This window comes from Cuculus canorus, chromosome Z (assembly GCF_017976375.1).
Source record: "Cuculus canorus isolate bCucCan1 chromosome Z, bCucCan1.pri, whole genome shotgun sequence".
Classification (NCBI taxonomy): Eukaryota; Metazoa; Chordata; class Aves; order Cuculiformes; family Cuculidae; genus Cuculus; species Cuculus canorus.
The window spans coordinates 66,625,210-66,641,641 of record NC_071441.1 but is presented as its reverse complement, the minus strand read 5'-3'; the positions used below and the strand labels follow the sequence as shown (position 1 = coordinate 66,641,641).

Sequence of the window (16,432 nt, the reverse complement as noted above, 5' to 3'; positions counted from 1 at the left end):
CCACCCCACACTGATTCAGTTTCATGCCAGCTGCAGACCCTGTGAGTGTCCACTCACTCCATCACCTTTCTTATTATTGGTAAGGTGCTATTACGACAAACCCCAGGATAAATCCATGTGGCACTGCACTTGCCACTGACCTCCAGGTGGAGTGTGATCCAGCCACTAGTGACTATCCTTTGGGACTAGTGATCCAACCACTTTCATTCATGCATTTATCCAAAATTACATAATAAACTTCATAAAGCAATTAAACAAAATAAAAAGTAGCACACAAAACCAGAGGATCTTGTATTTCAGAACAAACAATATTTGTCTTTAAGGTATTCTTTTGTCACTTCAGTGGACTTATTTTGGAGGACAGGTCCACCTACACAGTTTCATTGTCAGTCATGCAATTTCTTCTTCACTTTTTCAAATCCTTTATTAAGAAAGAATGGAGACATCATAAGTAGCCTCGAATAATTTATAGTTCTTAACTGTGCCTCATGGTAAGTACGATCTCATTTTTTTTTCTCAAGGTAAGAGACTCACAGCTGGTCCTTGGGGCTGAGGAGGCATTCCTGGTCTAACTCCCAGCAAGCCTAGAGGTCCTGGAGGACCATGAGGATATCCTCCATCCGGCATTCTGCGACGGTCATCCCAGTGATGCTGCTCTTCCTCCATTCTCCTCCAGTACATGTCCTCTTCATAGCGCCTGAAGTGCACCAATCAGAGTTCTCTTTATATGGCAGTTAATACTTGCAATCATTATAAATACATTCTAGCATGTCCTCACTAACTCACTCCTAGTAGGCATAAGCGAATACCATGAAATCCAGAGGGTAATTAACATGAATGGTTATTCTCAAAGTGGGTCTGAATTTGCAGCAAAATAATTCTAATAAGTCTGCATTATTCAGAAGTATTGAACACTAACCAACAAAAACTCCAGAGGGATGACAACTTAATTTAAAAAGGACAGTACAGAGTTTCCAAAAAAATAATTCAAAATAAGTAACTACAGAAACAGTTAGTCTTAGACAATCTGACTGCAGCTTTGTTTCATTCGTTGACAAAGCAGAATGCATTACCTCATTTCCATCCTCCAGCGTTCCTCCTCTTCTCGTCTTCTCCAGTATTCTTCTTTCTGCATCTGTTTCCTCATCTTCTCTTCTTGAATTTTTCTTGCTCGAATACTGGGTTTTACTTCTACTTGTAAATCTGGGTTTACCTTTTTCTAGTTGAGAGAAATAATGAATGAAATGGTTTTTCTCTTTTCATCTTAAGGTTACAGAGTTCTTCTCACATATTTAATACACAATATGGCTCTACAATAAAATCAAGGGCAGTAAAATGCAGTTTTAGTACTGCATTGAAGGACTAGTTAAAGAAGAAACATCTGTGACTAGTATTTTAAAGGAAACAAATAGCAACATCTTACTAGCATGAATTCCCTCTTCACTTACATCAGAATAAAGCAATTTCAGATTAAAATGTTACATAGAATACTAAATAATTAGTTGCTTGTTCTTTAGCAGGATGACTACTCTATAGCCTGAAAAAACATTTTATATTAACTACAGTGTGCTTCGTGATGCTCTGTTCCTGAATGGTCCCTCACACAGAGATGGAATCATGAGTTACTGAATAAAACTTTCTGGTATTTTTTTATCTTTCATCCCTTTCATAGTTACGTGGGGCCACTGTTCTCCTATAACCACAGCAGATTCTCCCAATATAATCTTATAATAATCAAAATCTCAGTATGATATAAAAGTCAGTGTAGGTGTGTGTCTATTCATTGCTAGAAAATCTGCAACACTTGTTTCTCAGATGTCTCCACAAAGGGGTTATGTGGTTTATCCTGCCAAAAACATTGAGCACTAATATTTTACACAATTTAAAATTCATAGTAAAAAACACCAAACCCCAACTGTTGCTTGCCTATGTTGTACCACATTTTAATGTTGCTAAGGTTTCCTGAAGGCAATGTTTGGAGTGTTTAAAAAAAACCAAACCAGAACACAGCTTCACAGTACACATCACCTCTTTCAAGACTATGATCCGCAAAAAATAAACTTCTCTAACTTTTTTTATATGCTGTTTACTCAGAGTTCCTAATTTTGTCTATACTTTAAAATGTAACAATGTGTAATCAGTCAGCTGACATCTGGTGAATTTTCAGATAGAAGCAACAGCATTTCTACTAACCTTATACTGAAGTCTGTGTCGCCTCCCTTTTAAGTGCATCTCCTTGGCATTAGGATCATTAAAACTGCATTCACATAGTTTACAGTGAAAGCGGATCACCTTTCCTTCGTCATTCCTTACCTGGAAAATAAAGTTATAACACATTTGGCTCTTTTTTTCTTTTTTAATCAAAGCTGATGTAAAAATGAATCTAATTCAGTGACACTGGATAATGTCTAACTGTTTAAAACCATGCTAAAAAGTCCACACAATAAATGAAAGAAGTCAATGTAGAACTTTAAGTTCTAACAGAGAGACCATTGTTCTTCATAATGAAGAACAAAGTTCTTCCATTCGAAAGAGTATAACAGCTTTAAACTCAAGTCTGAACATACTGCGTTGAATAATTACAAACCTGCAAATCATGAAAATTTACATCAGCTTCATCCACATCTCTCATGCCACCCACACGGATGCCTCACTGAGCATGAAAGAAATACCCACGATGTTTCTTATGCAAATATAAACATTTGCATAAGCCTTTGCAGGTTCAATGCCTTGTCCCCCTCATCTTCAAGGAGGACCCTGGGAACTACAGGTCAGGCAACCTCACCTCAATCGCTAGGAACATTATGGAGTAGATAATCCTGGAAACCATTCCCAGACACATTAAGGGCAAGAAAATCATCAAGAGTAGTCAGCACGACTTCACCAAAGGGAAATCACACTTCAACAACTTGATGAACTGCTATGATGAAATGACCAGCCTGGTAAGTGTCAGGACAACAGTTGATATCGTGTCCCTAGAATTAATAGACTTTTCACACAGTTCCACCATAATATCCTCAAACACGAGCTAGCAACCACCAGTGTAACCCTGGGTCCAACAGTGTCCAGTCCTGTTTAACACCCTCATTAACTATGTCGATGATAGGGCAAAGTGCACCCTCTGCCAGTTTGCTGATGACATAAACTGGGAGGAGTGGCTGATAGACCAGAGGATTGCATGCCATCCAGAGGGACCTCAACAGCCTGGAGAAATGGGCTGACAGGAATTTTGTGAAGTTCAACAAGGGGAAGTGCAGAGTCCTACCCCTGCGGAGGAACAACTCCTTGCACTGATATTTGCTGGGGCCACACAGCTGGAAAGCAGCCTGGCAGACAAGGACTTGGGGAATCTCTGTGGACACCAGGTTGACCATGAGTCAGCAGTGTGCCCTTGCAGCAAAGGCGGCAAGAGGTATCTTGGCCTGTGTTAGGCAAAGCGTTGCCAGCAGATGGAGAGAGGAGATCTTTCCCTTCTTGTTCAGCACTGGTGAGGCTGTACCTGGAGTCCTGTGTTCAGCTCTGGGCTCTGCTGTACAAGAAAGATACTGACACACTGGAAGAGTCCAACAAAGGGCCAAAAAGATGATGAAGGGAATGGAGCATCTCTCTTGAAAGAGCTGGGAATGTCTAGCTGAGAGAAGAGAAAGCTGAGGGAGGTCTTCTCAATGTCTATAAATATCTGAAGGTAGGGTGCAAAGTCAAGCTCTTTCTAGGAAACACTTTTTTTACTGTCAGAGTGACTAAGTGGTGGCACATGTTGCCCAGGGAAGTTGTGAAGTCTCCATTTTTGGAGGTATTCAAAAGCTGTCTGCATTCAGTCCTGGGTGACTGGATTAAGGTGGCCCTACCTGAGCAGGTGGGGTTGAACTAGATGATCTCCAGAGGTACCTTCCAACCTCAGTCCCTTTGTGATTCTGTTTCACATTGAACAAATGTTCACTAAAATAGTTAAAAAATAATACACATTTTCATATCAATACCTCCTCCACATAGTCATGGCCCACTGGCTGGACATCACTCTGCAAGGCAGCAAGAGTTGTGGGAGTCACTGGTTCAGCTGCTGTGTCTGGTTTTGCTTCCTGCGTTTGTACTGTAGCAGCAGGAGTTGTTTTAACACTTTCAGCCGATTTCATGTCTTCCAGTTTACTTCCCGTTGTCTGAAGCTTATTGCCACCTACAAATCAAGAAAGTTAAATCATTAACTTTCATAAAATGAGAATATGATTACATGTGATGTGCAAACTGAAGACTTCGTTTGCAAACATTAATGTTCTAGCCAACGCAGCATCGTTCTTAAAATTAGTTAAAACTTAAAACATATTTTAAATGCAATTAAAGATTTTTAAAAGTAAGTTTAGGAACATTCAAGTTATTTAAACACTTCACTTTTTATTTTAGCTAGAAAAACTTTTGCTTTATATAACTGCAATTTTCATTATTCATTTTCATGCTTCTTCAAAGGACTGAATTGGAAAAACTCTGTGAATATATTTTAATAATCTCTTTTAAGTCAGAGATTTCTTTTTTTTTTCATAAATGGATCAAAAAAGTACGTCAAAACCTTGTAGTATTTGTACCAATAAAGGGAGTATATGTTTAATCTTGCCACTGCACCAGTTTTCCCTTCAAGAGCAGGATAGCTTACTGCTAAACAGCTGCTTCCTATCTCTAAATTCCTGTCATGCTCATTTCAAAAGCTTCGACTGTCCTGTTACAAGGATGTTTCAGTTGCCCTGTTATCAAATGCCAACCTACTACCAGCTGCCCTAAAAGTGCAGGCTGCAAACCGAAATTAGGACCCACTGGGCTATTAACTGCAGCACTCCAGCAAGTAACTACGTAAGAAACCAAAGGTGGGAGGCTTCTTATGAAGGCAGAAGAGGCCTCCAACAGAGGTCAAGTGGAGAAAATTGGGAAGAAAACATCACAAATTTTGAAGAGAAACACTTTCAGATACATTCTTATTTTCCTGTCAGCAATTGTCTTAAACACAGCGGATTTACTCATACATGAAGTTAACTAAATATATTTGTATTTGTCTCACTAAGTGTTAAAAGAAGCTATAGAATAGGTTAGGTTTCAAAATAAAGACTGACTTCTGTACTTGCCAACAAAGTTTATTTTCGGTGTAGATATTTTCTTTACAGCTATATTAGCAGCGGTTGAAGATGTTTTGTTGTTGGATGCAGTATTAAGTGGTGTGTTTGCGGTGGGAGTAAGAATTTTCACTGCAGAGGACGCAACAGAGGAGTTTACAGTACTGCTGCTAGTTGTTATGTTTGACGCAGAGGCAGTTGGTTTGGATGCAGATGTGGATGTTGAGGAAGTAGCCTGGGTAACCACATTTGGTTCAGTTGAGGGAATAGGTTTGCCAAGTTTTGTGTGCAACTTCACTACCTGTAAGAATGAAGGGAAATTCATAATATTACCTTCCTGGGTTAACTACAAAAAATTATGTAACACACACATCAATGTAACTTAAAAAAAAAAAAAAAAAATCAGTATCACTGAAACATTTGATACTGCTTCTTTTACAAAAAGCAATATTTGCCAAAAAAAAAAAAGATTAATATGTAAAAGCTCTTGTCATCTGTAACAAGGAAATAATTGACAGTCACTTCACACTGCTTACTTCCATTACAAATTCAGACATCTAGTCCAAAAAGCTGCGTAGATGAGAACAGTAAAGAAATAAACTCATAAGCCAGTACAACTCAAGGAACTATTTCGCTCCAATTGATTCAATGTGGTTGTTTTGTTGTCTGGTTGCTTTTTTGCTCTCCTTCTAAAAGAGCAGTACATTTAACTACTTTGGTTGCAGCCAGCATTTGTAAACAATAATTATTTAACTCCTATTCAACAACAATGTCTCTTTGAATGATCTCTACATTTTAAGAGTACTGATATGGAAAGAATTTCCAGGTTACTAAGCAAAACTGAAGAGATTCCTTAGACAAAGAGTTGAAGATTTGTTTATTTTTTAAAAAACCACATCTGCAGAGATAGTCAAGGAAGATACAAGAGCTGTATTTTAGAGGTCTTTGGTATGTCTGAGGAAGTAAAGAGGTACATGCTTATTCTTTGAAGTAATAAGCAGAGGCCTTTCCATGACACGCATGAGATAGAACAATACTTCCTTTTGGTGACAGCTGACCATCGACTGAAAACATAATGCATGCAGTTCATAAGAACAAAATGGGCCAAATCAAAACAAGGACTGGGTTTTGACAACAGCAGTAGAAAAATACAAATCTGCCAGACAGCCTTTAATACAAACACACATACACAATCACGACACACATACACACACAACTGCACACACACTTCCCTTAGGTTTTTGCACTTATTTTTTAAGTATGTTCCCCATCAGAATATATATACATTTATAGCACAGCATGACACTAAATATAAGTTCAAGCAACTCCTCAAAATTACTTTTTTTCCAGTGAAATGCACCACATTCTTCAGCATACCACAGAAAAAAATAGCCCTTTAAGATTTCATTTTTACACTAACGACAACCTAAACTAGCAGTGGTTAGAGACTATATGAGGGGAAGATAAAGTAACATCCAAATATATAATGATAATATATACAATACTGCATCTACCGATGGAGTTATTTGGCATATCTAAAAAAAAATAGAATTGTAGATTTGCTTAGTCGGAAAAGACCTTTGAGACTATGAAGTCCAACCATACCCTTTCACTACCAATCTGTATCCCTGAGCACCACATTTACCCGTCTTTTAAAAACCTCCAGGGATGGCAACTCAATCACCTCTGTGGGCCCTGCCAGTGCCTAAGAACCCTTTTGGTGAAGAAATTTTTCCTGATGTCTAATCTAAACCTCCCCGGTACAACTTGAGGCCATTTCATCTCATCCTATTGTCTACCATTTGCAACAGAGGTAAGGTCTTCCCTCAGCCTCCTCTTCTCCAGGCTAAACAATCCCAGTTCCCCCAGCTACTCCTCATAAGACTTGCTCTCCAGCCCCTTTACCACCTTCTTTGCCCTTCCTAAAGGTAATGGCTGAAGTTATGAATAAAACAAAGAATGCTAGCTAAGTCTATCTAAATGATATTTATTTTTTCCTCTGGTGGGAAAATTGTTTTGAAATCTGCTAGGAGATTTATTTATTTTAATAGGAACAATGGTACTGAGGCCTCTTTGCAAAGCATTTGGAGATGCAAAGAGCTATAAAAGCTGAATATTAATATTGTATTTGTCATTGACATTAATCTTTTCATAGTAATGAGGAAAATCTGTAATACCTAAACACACATTTGCATTTATTATTGTATGGCCAAATTTAAAGCACAGGTCACACAGTTTCACATTGAAACCCACAGTCTTTATTCCAGAATGCCTACCTTGCTGCATCCAAACAGTAAGGAAAATATGCTTACCGAAACTTCTCCAAACATACTTTATAATATCATAAAATTCTACTATAGGACATTGTTCCTTGCAGCCATATGTCAACCTTCTTTGCAAGAAATACCAAAGAGTGATGCATAATAGTCCTGTCCCTTGGCACTGATGCAAGTGCACTGGAGCTTCACAGCACCAGACAAAAATAACATCAACAAGAGTCTTGAAAAAAGCATTTGGTGGCACAAGCATGCTACCACATGTCCTCATTGACTATGTTCCCCAATGTACTCTACAACTTCTTCCAGCAATTCACATGCTTTAATCAATGCATCTTTTTCTTACTGATCCCATGGCAATATTTTCCCCTCTTTCTTCCAACAAAACCTTCCCAATAAGTAAGCTTAAAGCAAAGTTTGAAGCGGAAAGCAGAACTAAACACCTTTAAACAAAATAATTCAAATTATAATGTTTCTGCATATTTTATCCTAAGATAGAAAAAACAACAGGAAGAAATACATGACTGACTACTATAATAAGAACAAGAGGAAACTCTTACTTTCTGGTGCTTGGCTCCACGGATATGAGCAGCGTAAGCATCTGCCCCTGTACAAGACACATCACAAAGCTCACAGCGCAACTGATTCTGAGTTCCACGAGCAGAAGTGCTGCTGTTATTGGTGTTCTGGGAAGCTTTTAAGGCTGCTTCTTTCTTTTTGTGTTTCTGGCCTTCTAAGTGTTCTTTATAAGTCTGTCCAAACAAACAAGACACACACGATAAGTTGGTTATGTACACTCATTCATGTGAACACATATAATAAAGACTATAGCACAGAACACACGCATTGTCTAAGAAAGTCTTTCTACACCGAATCTTTCTTCCACATGCCACCTGTAAGGCATTAGCAGGCCACTTCAAAGATCAAGAAATTTTCTTCACCACTTTAAGGTGATACAGTATGGGCTATTCTCCTCTGCCTTTTCACTTCCGCAATCAAGTACTGGTCAATCACTAGAAATCACCATTGAAAACTTGGCATGACCAGAAAACCACAGTTTCCTGCATTGCATCCAACTATTCTTGATTTTGAATTTTCCTCAAACTATACAAACACAGGGATCACGTATATCCACAGAACTAAAAACCAAAAAAAACCAATTAAAAGGAGGTAGTACATAAATAAAGCTGTGCTGAAAGTGAAATGCAGAAGCTGACACACGTTCCACTAGCAATTCAGAGAGCCAGTAAGTGTGTCATTATTTCCCACCTATCTAAACAGTAAGATCTGTTTAGCCAGACAGCCATCTATACACTCTTCATCAACTGTTATCTAAATTCTATGCACTTGTACCCATTGGGAAGGTAAACTGCGGTGCTGGAATACAATGAAGAATAAATTTACAGGCCTACCATTCACAAAATGTATGTAATTCCACAGTTTTGAAGAAAGTATTTTCTAAGAAGTTTGCAGTGCTAAAAAAGCAAATCAAACTCAAAATTTAGTGTATTTCTGAACACCAAAGCACAGCTGAAGCTCCTCTGTACAAGTTCAGGGGATGTGGTTTTTTGTCTTATCAAAGAAACTGTTTTGCTTTATAACAGAAATACATATTTTCATTTAACTACTACTCCTTTAGTGCAAGTACAGAATCAGATGTTTAAAAATTAACAATTATTCTTAAAAGGGTCAGTTTTTTAGCTCACGCAATTATTTCTAAACTGTATAGCAGAATATTACATAATACAGGTACCTGTGGTCCAGCACAGCTGATCTTACAAACATCACAGTAGTGGATCTGGGGTGGTTTGGGAGGTTGTTTTGGTTTCAGTTGCTTATTTTGGAATGGTGTCTTTTTAGTAAAGGTGGTCCCTGTCCAAGCAGCTGTTGCAGCAGCAGCAGCAGCAGCTGCCGCTGCCTGTTTCTGTTGCTGCTGCTGCTGCTGGTAATAGGACGATGCAGCCGAGTAAACTGCAGCTTCATAGCCGGAATAAGAGGTACCTCAAAGATCAAAATAAAATATACATTACATCACTGTACATCATGTATCAATTATATAATACACTAATTCAAAACATGTTGCATAATAGAGCTGGGGGAGGCATGGCAGGATATTAATGATTTATTGAGATCTCGTTAGGCAGTCTGAATTTTTCTTGATGTTTCACAGTCTACAAATACACAGCTACCAATTGTACCAGGAATGTATTTGATTTTAGATGTGTCTCTACAGACAGGCAGCAATGTCAGATATAATCAAAGGATCCCTCAAAAATATGTGAAATTTCCTGGTACATCTAATAAGACTGACTATGATGCAACAAAAATTTACTAAAAGATTTATCAAAGGCTAATTGAAGTAAGCAGAACCAGATTTGCTGTTCAAGTTTCATGATGGCAAGGAAGAGAGACATTACGAACAGGAAACAGAAAAAACTAAGATAGGAGACAGAATAGCTAACACTATTACATTGCATTTCATTGATTTAAGTTGTTTTAGTGCAGAGAAACTGCTTGCCTGCTAAAACCTGCCTATGCAGTCCTTGATTTCTAGTACTGATGCTAAATAAATTAAGGAAATTGTTTTTTCACATCTTTAGCCAGTTTTCCCATTAACTTTCTACATCTACTGGTTCAACTATTTTAATCCTCTGATCAGGCTGTCTCAAGGAAGTCTTAAAATGTCTTTTTAAACAGAAAGCAAAAAAAGCCAGAGTTCAAGGTAGTCATAATATGCCAGCTGACTACCATCTGGCCATGAAGTTCACATATTTTAATCATTAACTACTTTCTGGATTTCTAATGTTTAAAGGGAAGTCTTTTTTTTCAGCACCCATTCTCCTCACATTTTGGGTTAAGACAGCCCAAACTTAGAAGATTTACACTGGACTGCTCCTCCCTGTCTCTGCAATTGCTGTTGGACAGCAGCAGGCTCCCTTCCAGTTCCTATGGGTGATGTTTGTGTGGATGTGTCCCCTTTTTATTTCTATACCTCACATTTTCTTTCCAGACCCTACAATAGGTCACAAAACATCATGCATGTAGCAATGCCAATGTTTTATGTACTCTTACATGTAATAAAAAGCACACAAAAATATCAAATGGCTTTTAAAGACACAGCAAATTACTTCATTAAAATCATTTAAGTGGTTGATACTTCTCAGTAGACTACAAAACGAATTGAATAAAAACTGTTAAAATTCTGAATAACTAAAGCCTCTCTTGTAGCAACTGCAAAGATCCCATCAAAATAATATGTCAAATTCTTACCAGAATAAGTAACCGCTGTTGTACTGTACGTCGCGCTTTGAGTATAGGATGGAACAACAGTAGCTGCAGCAGCTACTGGCTGCACAGTAGAAGATACCGGGTATATAGAAAATGTCGTTGTTGCTGGACTTGGGGTTGCAGGTTTAATAGCTGTCACTTGTCGTGTCTGCTGGGCTTGGGTATACTGAGTCGCCCCTTGACTATATCCTGCTTTTGGAGCTAATTAAGGTAGAAAACAAGTGTACAAACACAGATGTTTTAGTTGAACGAAATACAAACCACATGAAGTGATACTTAACAATATGCTGAGGAATAGATGTGAAACAAGTAGGTTTTGTTTCCATTTTTTTTGTTTGATTTTGCTTTTTTGTGCATTTTTTCTGGGTTTTTTGTTTGTTTGGTTGGTTTCTACAGTCATGGTTATGCACTGTGTACGATGTCTCACATAACTATTGAATCATGTCACAGCTCACATTAGCAAGCCTCAAATTCATCGATTTAATAATTTTTAACTGGACTACCATGTTTCTAAACAACCTTCTCCCTCAATGGTTGGACTAGAGTACACTACACAAAAGTGCACCTGAATACTCCTTTTATTTCTAATTAAAGTAAATAGGATTTGTGCTTTGTAGCAAGCATGATACCAATAACTAAAGAACTGCATACATTAAGTAACTGAAGAATTAGAAGAATTATTCTGATTTTCTAACCTACCACTGCTTACTTGAACCTTCTTCAGCAAGGTATCCAGACAAACGAACAAGAAGTTTTGCCTGTAAGTGTGCTTTGAGTGTATTCAATAAGAATCAAAACCACAGAGATAGCTACTTATGGCAATGTCACAATAACGTTAAAGTTCCAGTGCAACTAGAACTAACCTAGTTCTACTCTTTGCTATATTTCTAGTTCTGTTATCTGGATAATATGAAATACTCTAAAAACTGTTAAGGTACTGTTGTATCTAACAGTTTGAGCCATGCCACCCACCTGTCTGGTAGTATGATTCGGCTACTGAAGGCTGAGGTTGGGCAGCAGCAGCCACAGCTGCTGCAGTTGCTGTAGGCTGTTGGTAGTATTGTTTGCTGTCGTAAGCTACAGCTGGGGCAGTAGATCGAACGTAAGAATAGGAATCCTAAAAATAAAAAAAGAAAGTCAGTTAATTTCTCCTTTGAGCATATATCTCGAGTAACAAAAGCCACTAGGAGAGCCATGGAAACAATTTTCTTATCGTCTGTTTATCATATAGATTTCGTAAAACATCTACAGGTGAAGCATACACAAATAAATGCATTAAAGAAATTAAATTTATGTTTACAGAGACTTCAGGCCTGAAAACAACCCTAATGGTCTTTTTCAGACTTAATACAGGCATTAACCTCATGCTAATGATATTAATTTTCCCTAGCAAATTGATTTCGTTACTCAAAAGCCACCATTCTCACTAGCTTTTCATATTGACTGTATCAGATTACAGTTCTGTAAAACACAAAAGCGAAAAAAACCACTAGAGATCTCCACAAAACGTGAATTTCTAGGAACCACAATAAATGCAAAAGTTCACAAACACGATCCTATACTGGTCTTAAAGATCTCACCATTAACAACAGTTTACTTGGTTATATTTTTTAGACTATTTAAGTGATACTTTGACAGACTTCTCTACTTTTGCGTGTATCAATTAGCTCATCAGCAAACCATACCTAGTCTATAACAGCAAGGGAAGCAGCCCATTCAACACCACTAACACTGAGGAGATGGCTAGAGAGTTTAGAAGGGGAGGGCTTGGAAGCCACTATATGTATGTACATATATTCTCTCATCCACACCGTATTTGTGGAAAAGCTTAAAAGGTTTAATCAACTGAGATGTAGCAAGGCATGAATTACTATAACTGAAATTTAGAAATATATAAAAATTCTTTTTATTTCCAAGAAATTTAGCCATAAATTCTCTTTCCAATACAACCCGTATAAACTAGAATTATTTCTGTTTAGTTTAGGGGACTCTGTTCTCAGTCTGAATGCAGCTAATAACTGACCTCACAGTTGTCAGTACACATGCTACGGGAAAGCTCATTAATAGCCACACATAACAAATTATAAAATCTGTACAGAAGAACTGAGAATAGGCAACAATAGTATAGTCCTTTTAAATAAACCAAAACACTAATTAGAATCTAGATAATGCCTTGATAAATTAAGAATTAAAAGTTAAAGAATTATCACAAAAAACGTACTGTTTTCAACATCCAAGATGAAAACAGACAGACAGTTCCCTTTTGTGGAAGCCTGTAGCCACAAAAGGTTAAGCAGTCATCACACAAAGGGTTCCCAAAAGCTACCCAAGGGGTAATTCCTCTCCTAGGACAATCTTCCATAGACATATATTTGGCCCTAGAACTCCAGCAGCACGCAGGAACCTGTCAAAGTAAGTATTGCTACATCCACCAAAAATTTTTATTGCAACAGCTTTTTCAGCTACACCAGTTCACTGCACTGCATCATCTAAGCTAGCTGAGACAGGGCACTGCTACTCTCCTCAGCACTAGTTTCACAGCATCACAAGGAGGTGATGCTCCCTGTATGACAGTTTAAATCCTGATAATCCTCTATACCGGCCATATGAGACTGCAGCCATTTCACATTGTATCAGGTTTTGCTACTGATAAATTAACAACCAAACTGTGATTCATAGCAGAAAAAAACCACATAATCTTATCCATCCAGGCCCCCCCTCCTTTTGGTATAACATTTAAAGGTCATAAGACAGAAGTAGTTTTTTTAGAATTCACCTGGTAATTCTGTGTTGTGACAGGAGGTGGTGGTGGTGGAGCCTCTTGCTGCCTCTGGGTGTAACCATAATCTGTAGCGGTGTGCGCAGTGGGATAGCCTCCATATGCAGCAGCTGTCGCAGCAGCCGCAACCGCTACTGGAGCGGGCCTGGCTACGGCAACTGTAGCTGCTGCTGGAGCGTAGGCTGCAGTAACGGTGTGGGCAGCGACTGGAGCCTGATGGACAGTGTAGCTAGCAACTGTAGTTGGATGGGAATACGCTACACCCGAAGCTGGCTGCTGGCTATATCGGAAAAAGAAAGTAAGTAAGCAGAATAATCCAACATACTGAGCTAATGCAGACATGATTATCCCAGACATGATTAATATTCATCTGCTCTACAAACAGATCTGGATTAGCTCCTGAGGTATGTATACACTTTAATGGCTTTTATTACCCGCCTTGCACTGCCATTAAAAAGGCTGTATTGCTTAGGAGTTTCTGTGGATGCACACTTATCACACAAGTGGTGATTTTCTTAGCAAAGGCCGCATTCATGTTGGTTTTTTTCCAAGCAGCAGAACTAAAGTTCTTGCACTCACAATAATAAAGAAGTCTTAAACTGTCATCTTTCCATGGCCAACAAATTGCTGAATCCTATAGTGGTTCATCAATAAAACTAATATACTCATCAAATTAAAGTAAATACTACTTTTCTGTGAGACCTTACTTCTGACCTGCACTTGCAGGAAGTTCTTCAACAAACCGTAGTAAAGTAGTAAGATTTTATAGCCTTTCATGAAAATTAGATCAGAACTCTGACATTTAAGGTAGAGACACTTCAAATACACGCCTCTGACAGCGGACTTTCCCACAGAAGTTTAGGGTTACAAAAGCTGGCTCCACTTGTTCATACTTAAGTCCACTGCCCCGCAACATCAAGCGTCAAAAGAATTACAGAATTACGTTGTAATTCTAAAATTCCAATTACATTGCAAAAGACCTCTAAGATCCTCCACTCCAACCATCAGCCCAACAAGACCATGCCTAACAAACCATGTCCCAGAGTGCCACATATACACATTTTTTGAACAGCCCCAGGGATGGACGCTCCACCACTTCCCTGGGCAAAGCACTTCCAATGCTTCACCACTCTTTCAGGAAAGAAATTGTCCTAACAGCTAACGTAAACCTCTCCTGGCACAACTTGAGGCAATTTCCTCTCATCCTATCTATCACTTGTTACTTGGGCAAAGAGACCAGTACCCACCTCACATAACCTCCTTTCAGGGAGTTGTAGAGACCAATAAGGTCTCCCTTCAGCCTCCTCTTCTCCAGGCTAAACAACCTCAGTTCCCTCAGCCACTCCTCATAACTAACCCCTGTGGTCCAGATCATTCACTAGCTTTGTTGCCCTTCTCTGGACGCCCCAGCCCCTCAATGTCTTTCTTATAGTGAGTGGCCCAAAAATGAACAACGGATTTGAGCTGCAGCCTCACCAGCACTGAATATAGGGGCACTATTCTTTCCCTACTTCTGCTGGTCACACCATTTTTGGTTTTTAAAGAACAAGCAAGATGACTGTTATCAGAGCTCTGGCCATCTTCCAGGCATGTGCTGAGATTAATTTGCCTCTCTAAAATCTGCAAGGGCACTAATATATAGATGTTTCTCAGAATGAGGAAATATTAAGAGGAAATAAAGAAATAAAAAATGATGACTTCAGAGGTTTAATTATTCGAACAGAAATTAATATTATTGTCCTACATTGATGCATAACTGCAATACGTTTAGAAGCTTAGAATAGTTCTTTTGATTTTTAAACGAAGTGAACCATGCAAAACACCACTATCTGGAACAATAACACAAAGTAGAGATTGAGTGATTATTCTGAATTTTTTAGCATATTTCTTGCTCTGTTGTTCAATAATATTTAAGGATCTCTATAAGGCTTCAAATCCCCATAGTACTATTAAAAGATAATTCAAAATCAACTTGGTGCTTATGAAGGAGGAAGCATCCCCAGTATTTCAGAATAAAACACCTGAAGCAAATACACTCAGTGGCACAACATAACTGCAGCATGGTTATGATCAAAGTCAAAAGAAACCAGTTACAGTGTTTTTTCCTAAAGTCTGTAATATTCACTCTGACACAACTACCAGAAACAAAGCACCTTATAACTGTACATACTATTATTTTTGCAAAAGAATTCCTTGTGTTTAGTATTTTTTGTTATTTCAGAAAAACTGGTTGTAATTTTAATTACAGCAGAATGCGTAACTTCAATACATACATATAAATCCTCACAACATTTCTACAGCGGAAACAGAGAAGATTTCATTATTCTTGGACTTCCATACCTGGATTCCACGTTCTTCCCATCATAGAACCCTCACTTTGTAAAAGACCACCTGCAACCCATTAGAATTTAATTCAATTGTGAGTTGTACTCACAATTATGTTTCATTTTATTTTCAATTTCCTAGCATAACAGCAGAGGAAGACCTAAAACACTTCAGCACAGCTCCCACCACTGCTTGAAACAAGTGTTCCTACTTCCTGTACATAAGAGGATCCTTGATTTTGTCAGTTTATATATATCAGGGATTCAATGGAAGGTGTCCCTGCCCGTGGGGGGGGTGGGGGCGTGTCCATTCCAACCCAAAGCATTCTGCAATTCTATGATTCTAAATCAGACTCTAGCAGAAAATTCAGGAAGACTATTTGATGATGGTGAAAGTGCATGACAGTCTATAAAATTAGACTGCATCATCTTACTAACAGTAAGAAACGTAAAATATTCACAACTTCTAATGTGGCAATTACCATTGTCACAGATCTAATAAAACCCACACGACACTGAGAAAACAGACAGCAGACCATTTAACTTTCACTGTAGCTGAACACAACTGGCCAGTAACGCCCACAAGGAAAGTCTGGCTCCTCCCATCCCTCCTGCCATATACCAAACCTGGCTATGCCATCCTATTTTATCTCTGGTGCTAGTTCTTCT

At 38.4% G+C, this 16,432-nt stretch overlaps 1 protein-coding gene across 3 annotated transcripts in view; it reads right to left on the bottom strand.

The window, feature by feature from the left end:
- ZFR (zinc finger RNA binding protein) overlaps positions 1 to 16,432 on the bottom strand; it is a 45,217-nt gene that overhangs the window by 14,776 nt on the left and 14,009 nt on the right. For 2 of the 3 annotated variants that reach the window (XR_008447830.1, XM_054054595.1), the window contains exons 3-12: positions 13,437 to 13,719; positions 11,633 to 11,777; positions 10,643 to 10,861; positions 9,126 to 9,373; positions 7,933 to 8,124; positions 5,097 to 5,397; positions 3,981 to 4,174; positions 2,194 to 2,313; positions 1,074 to 1,219; positions 535 to 697 (exon numbers count right to left, since the gene is read on the bottom strand). Coding sequence is in view for 2 of the 3 variants with exons in the window: in XM_054054595.1 (XP_053910570.1) it covers positions 535 to 697; positions 1,074 to 1,219; positions 2,194 to 2,313; positions 3,981 to 4,174; positions 5,097 to 5,397; positions 7,933 to 8,124; positions 9,126 to 9,373; positions 10,643 to 10,861; positions 11,633 to 11,777; positions 13,437 to 13,719 (2,011 nt within the window). In the remaining variant the exon portion in view is untranslated. The remainder of the gene's footprint in view (positions 1 to 534; positions 698 to 1,073; positions 1,220 to 2,193; positions 2,314 to 3,980; positions 4,175 to 5,096; positions 5,398 to 7,932; positions 8,125 to 9,125; positions 9,374 to 10,642; positions 10,862 to 11,632; positions 11,778 to 13,436; positions 13,720 to 16,432) is intronic. The other variant, XM_054054596.1, reaches the window with a different exon arrangement.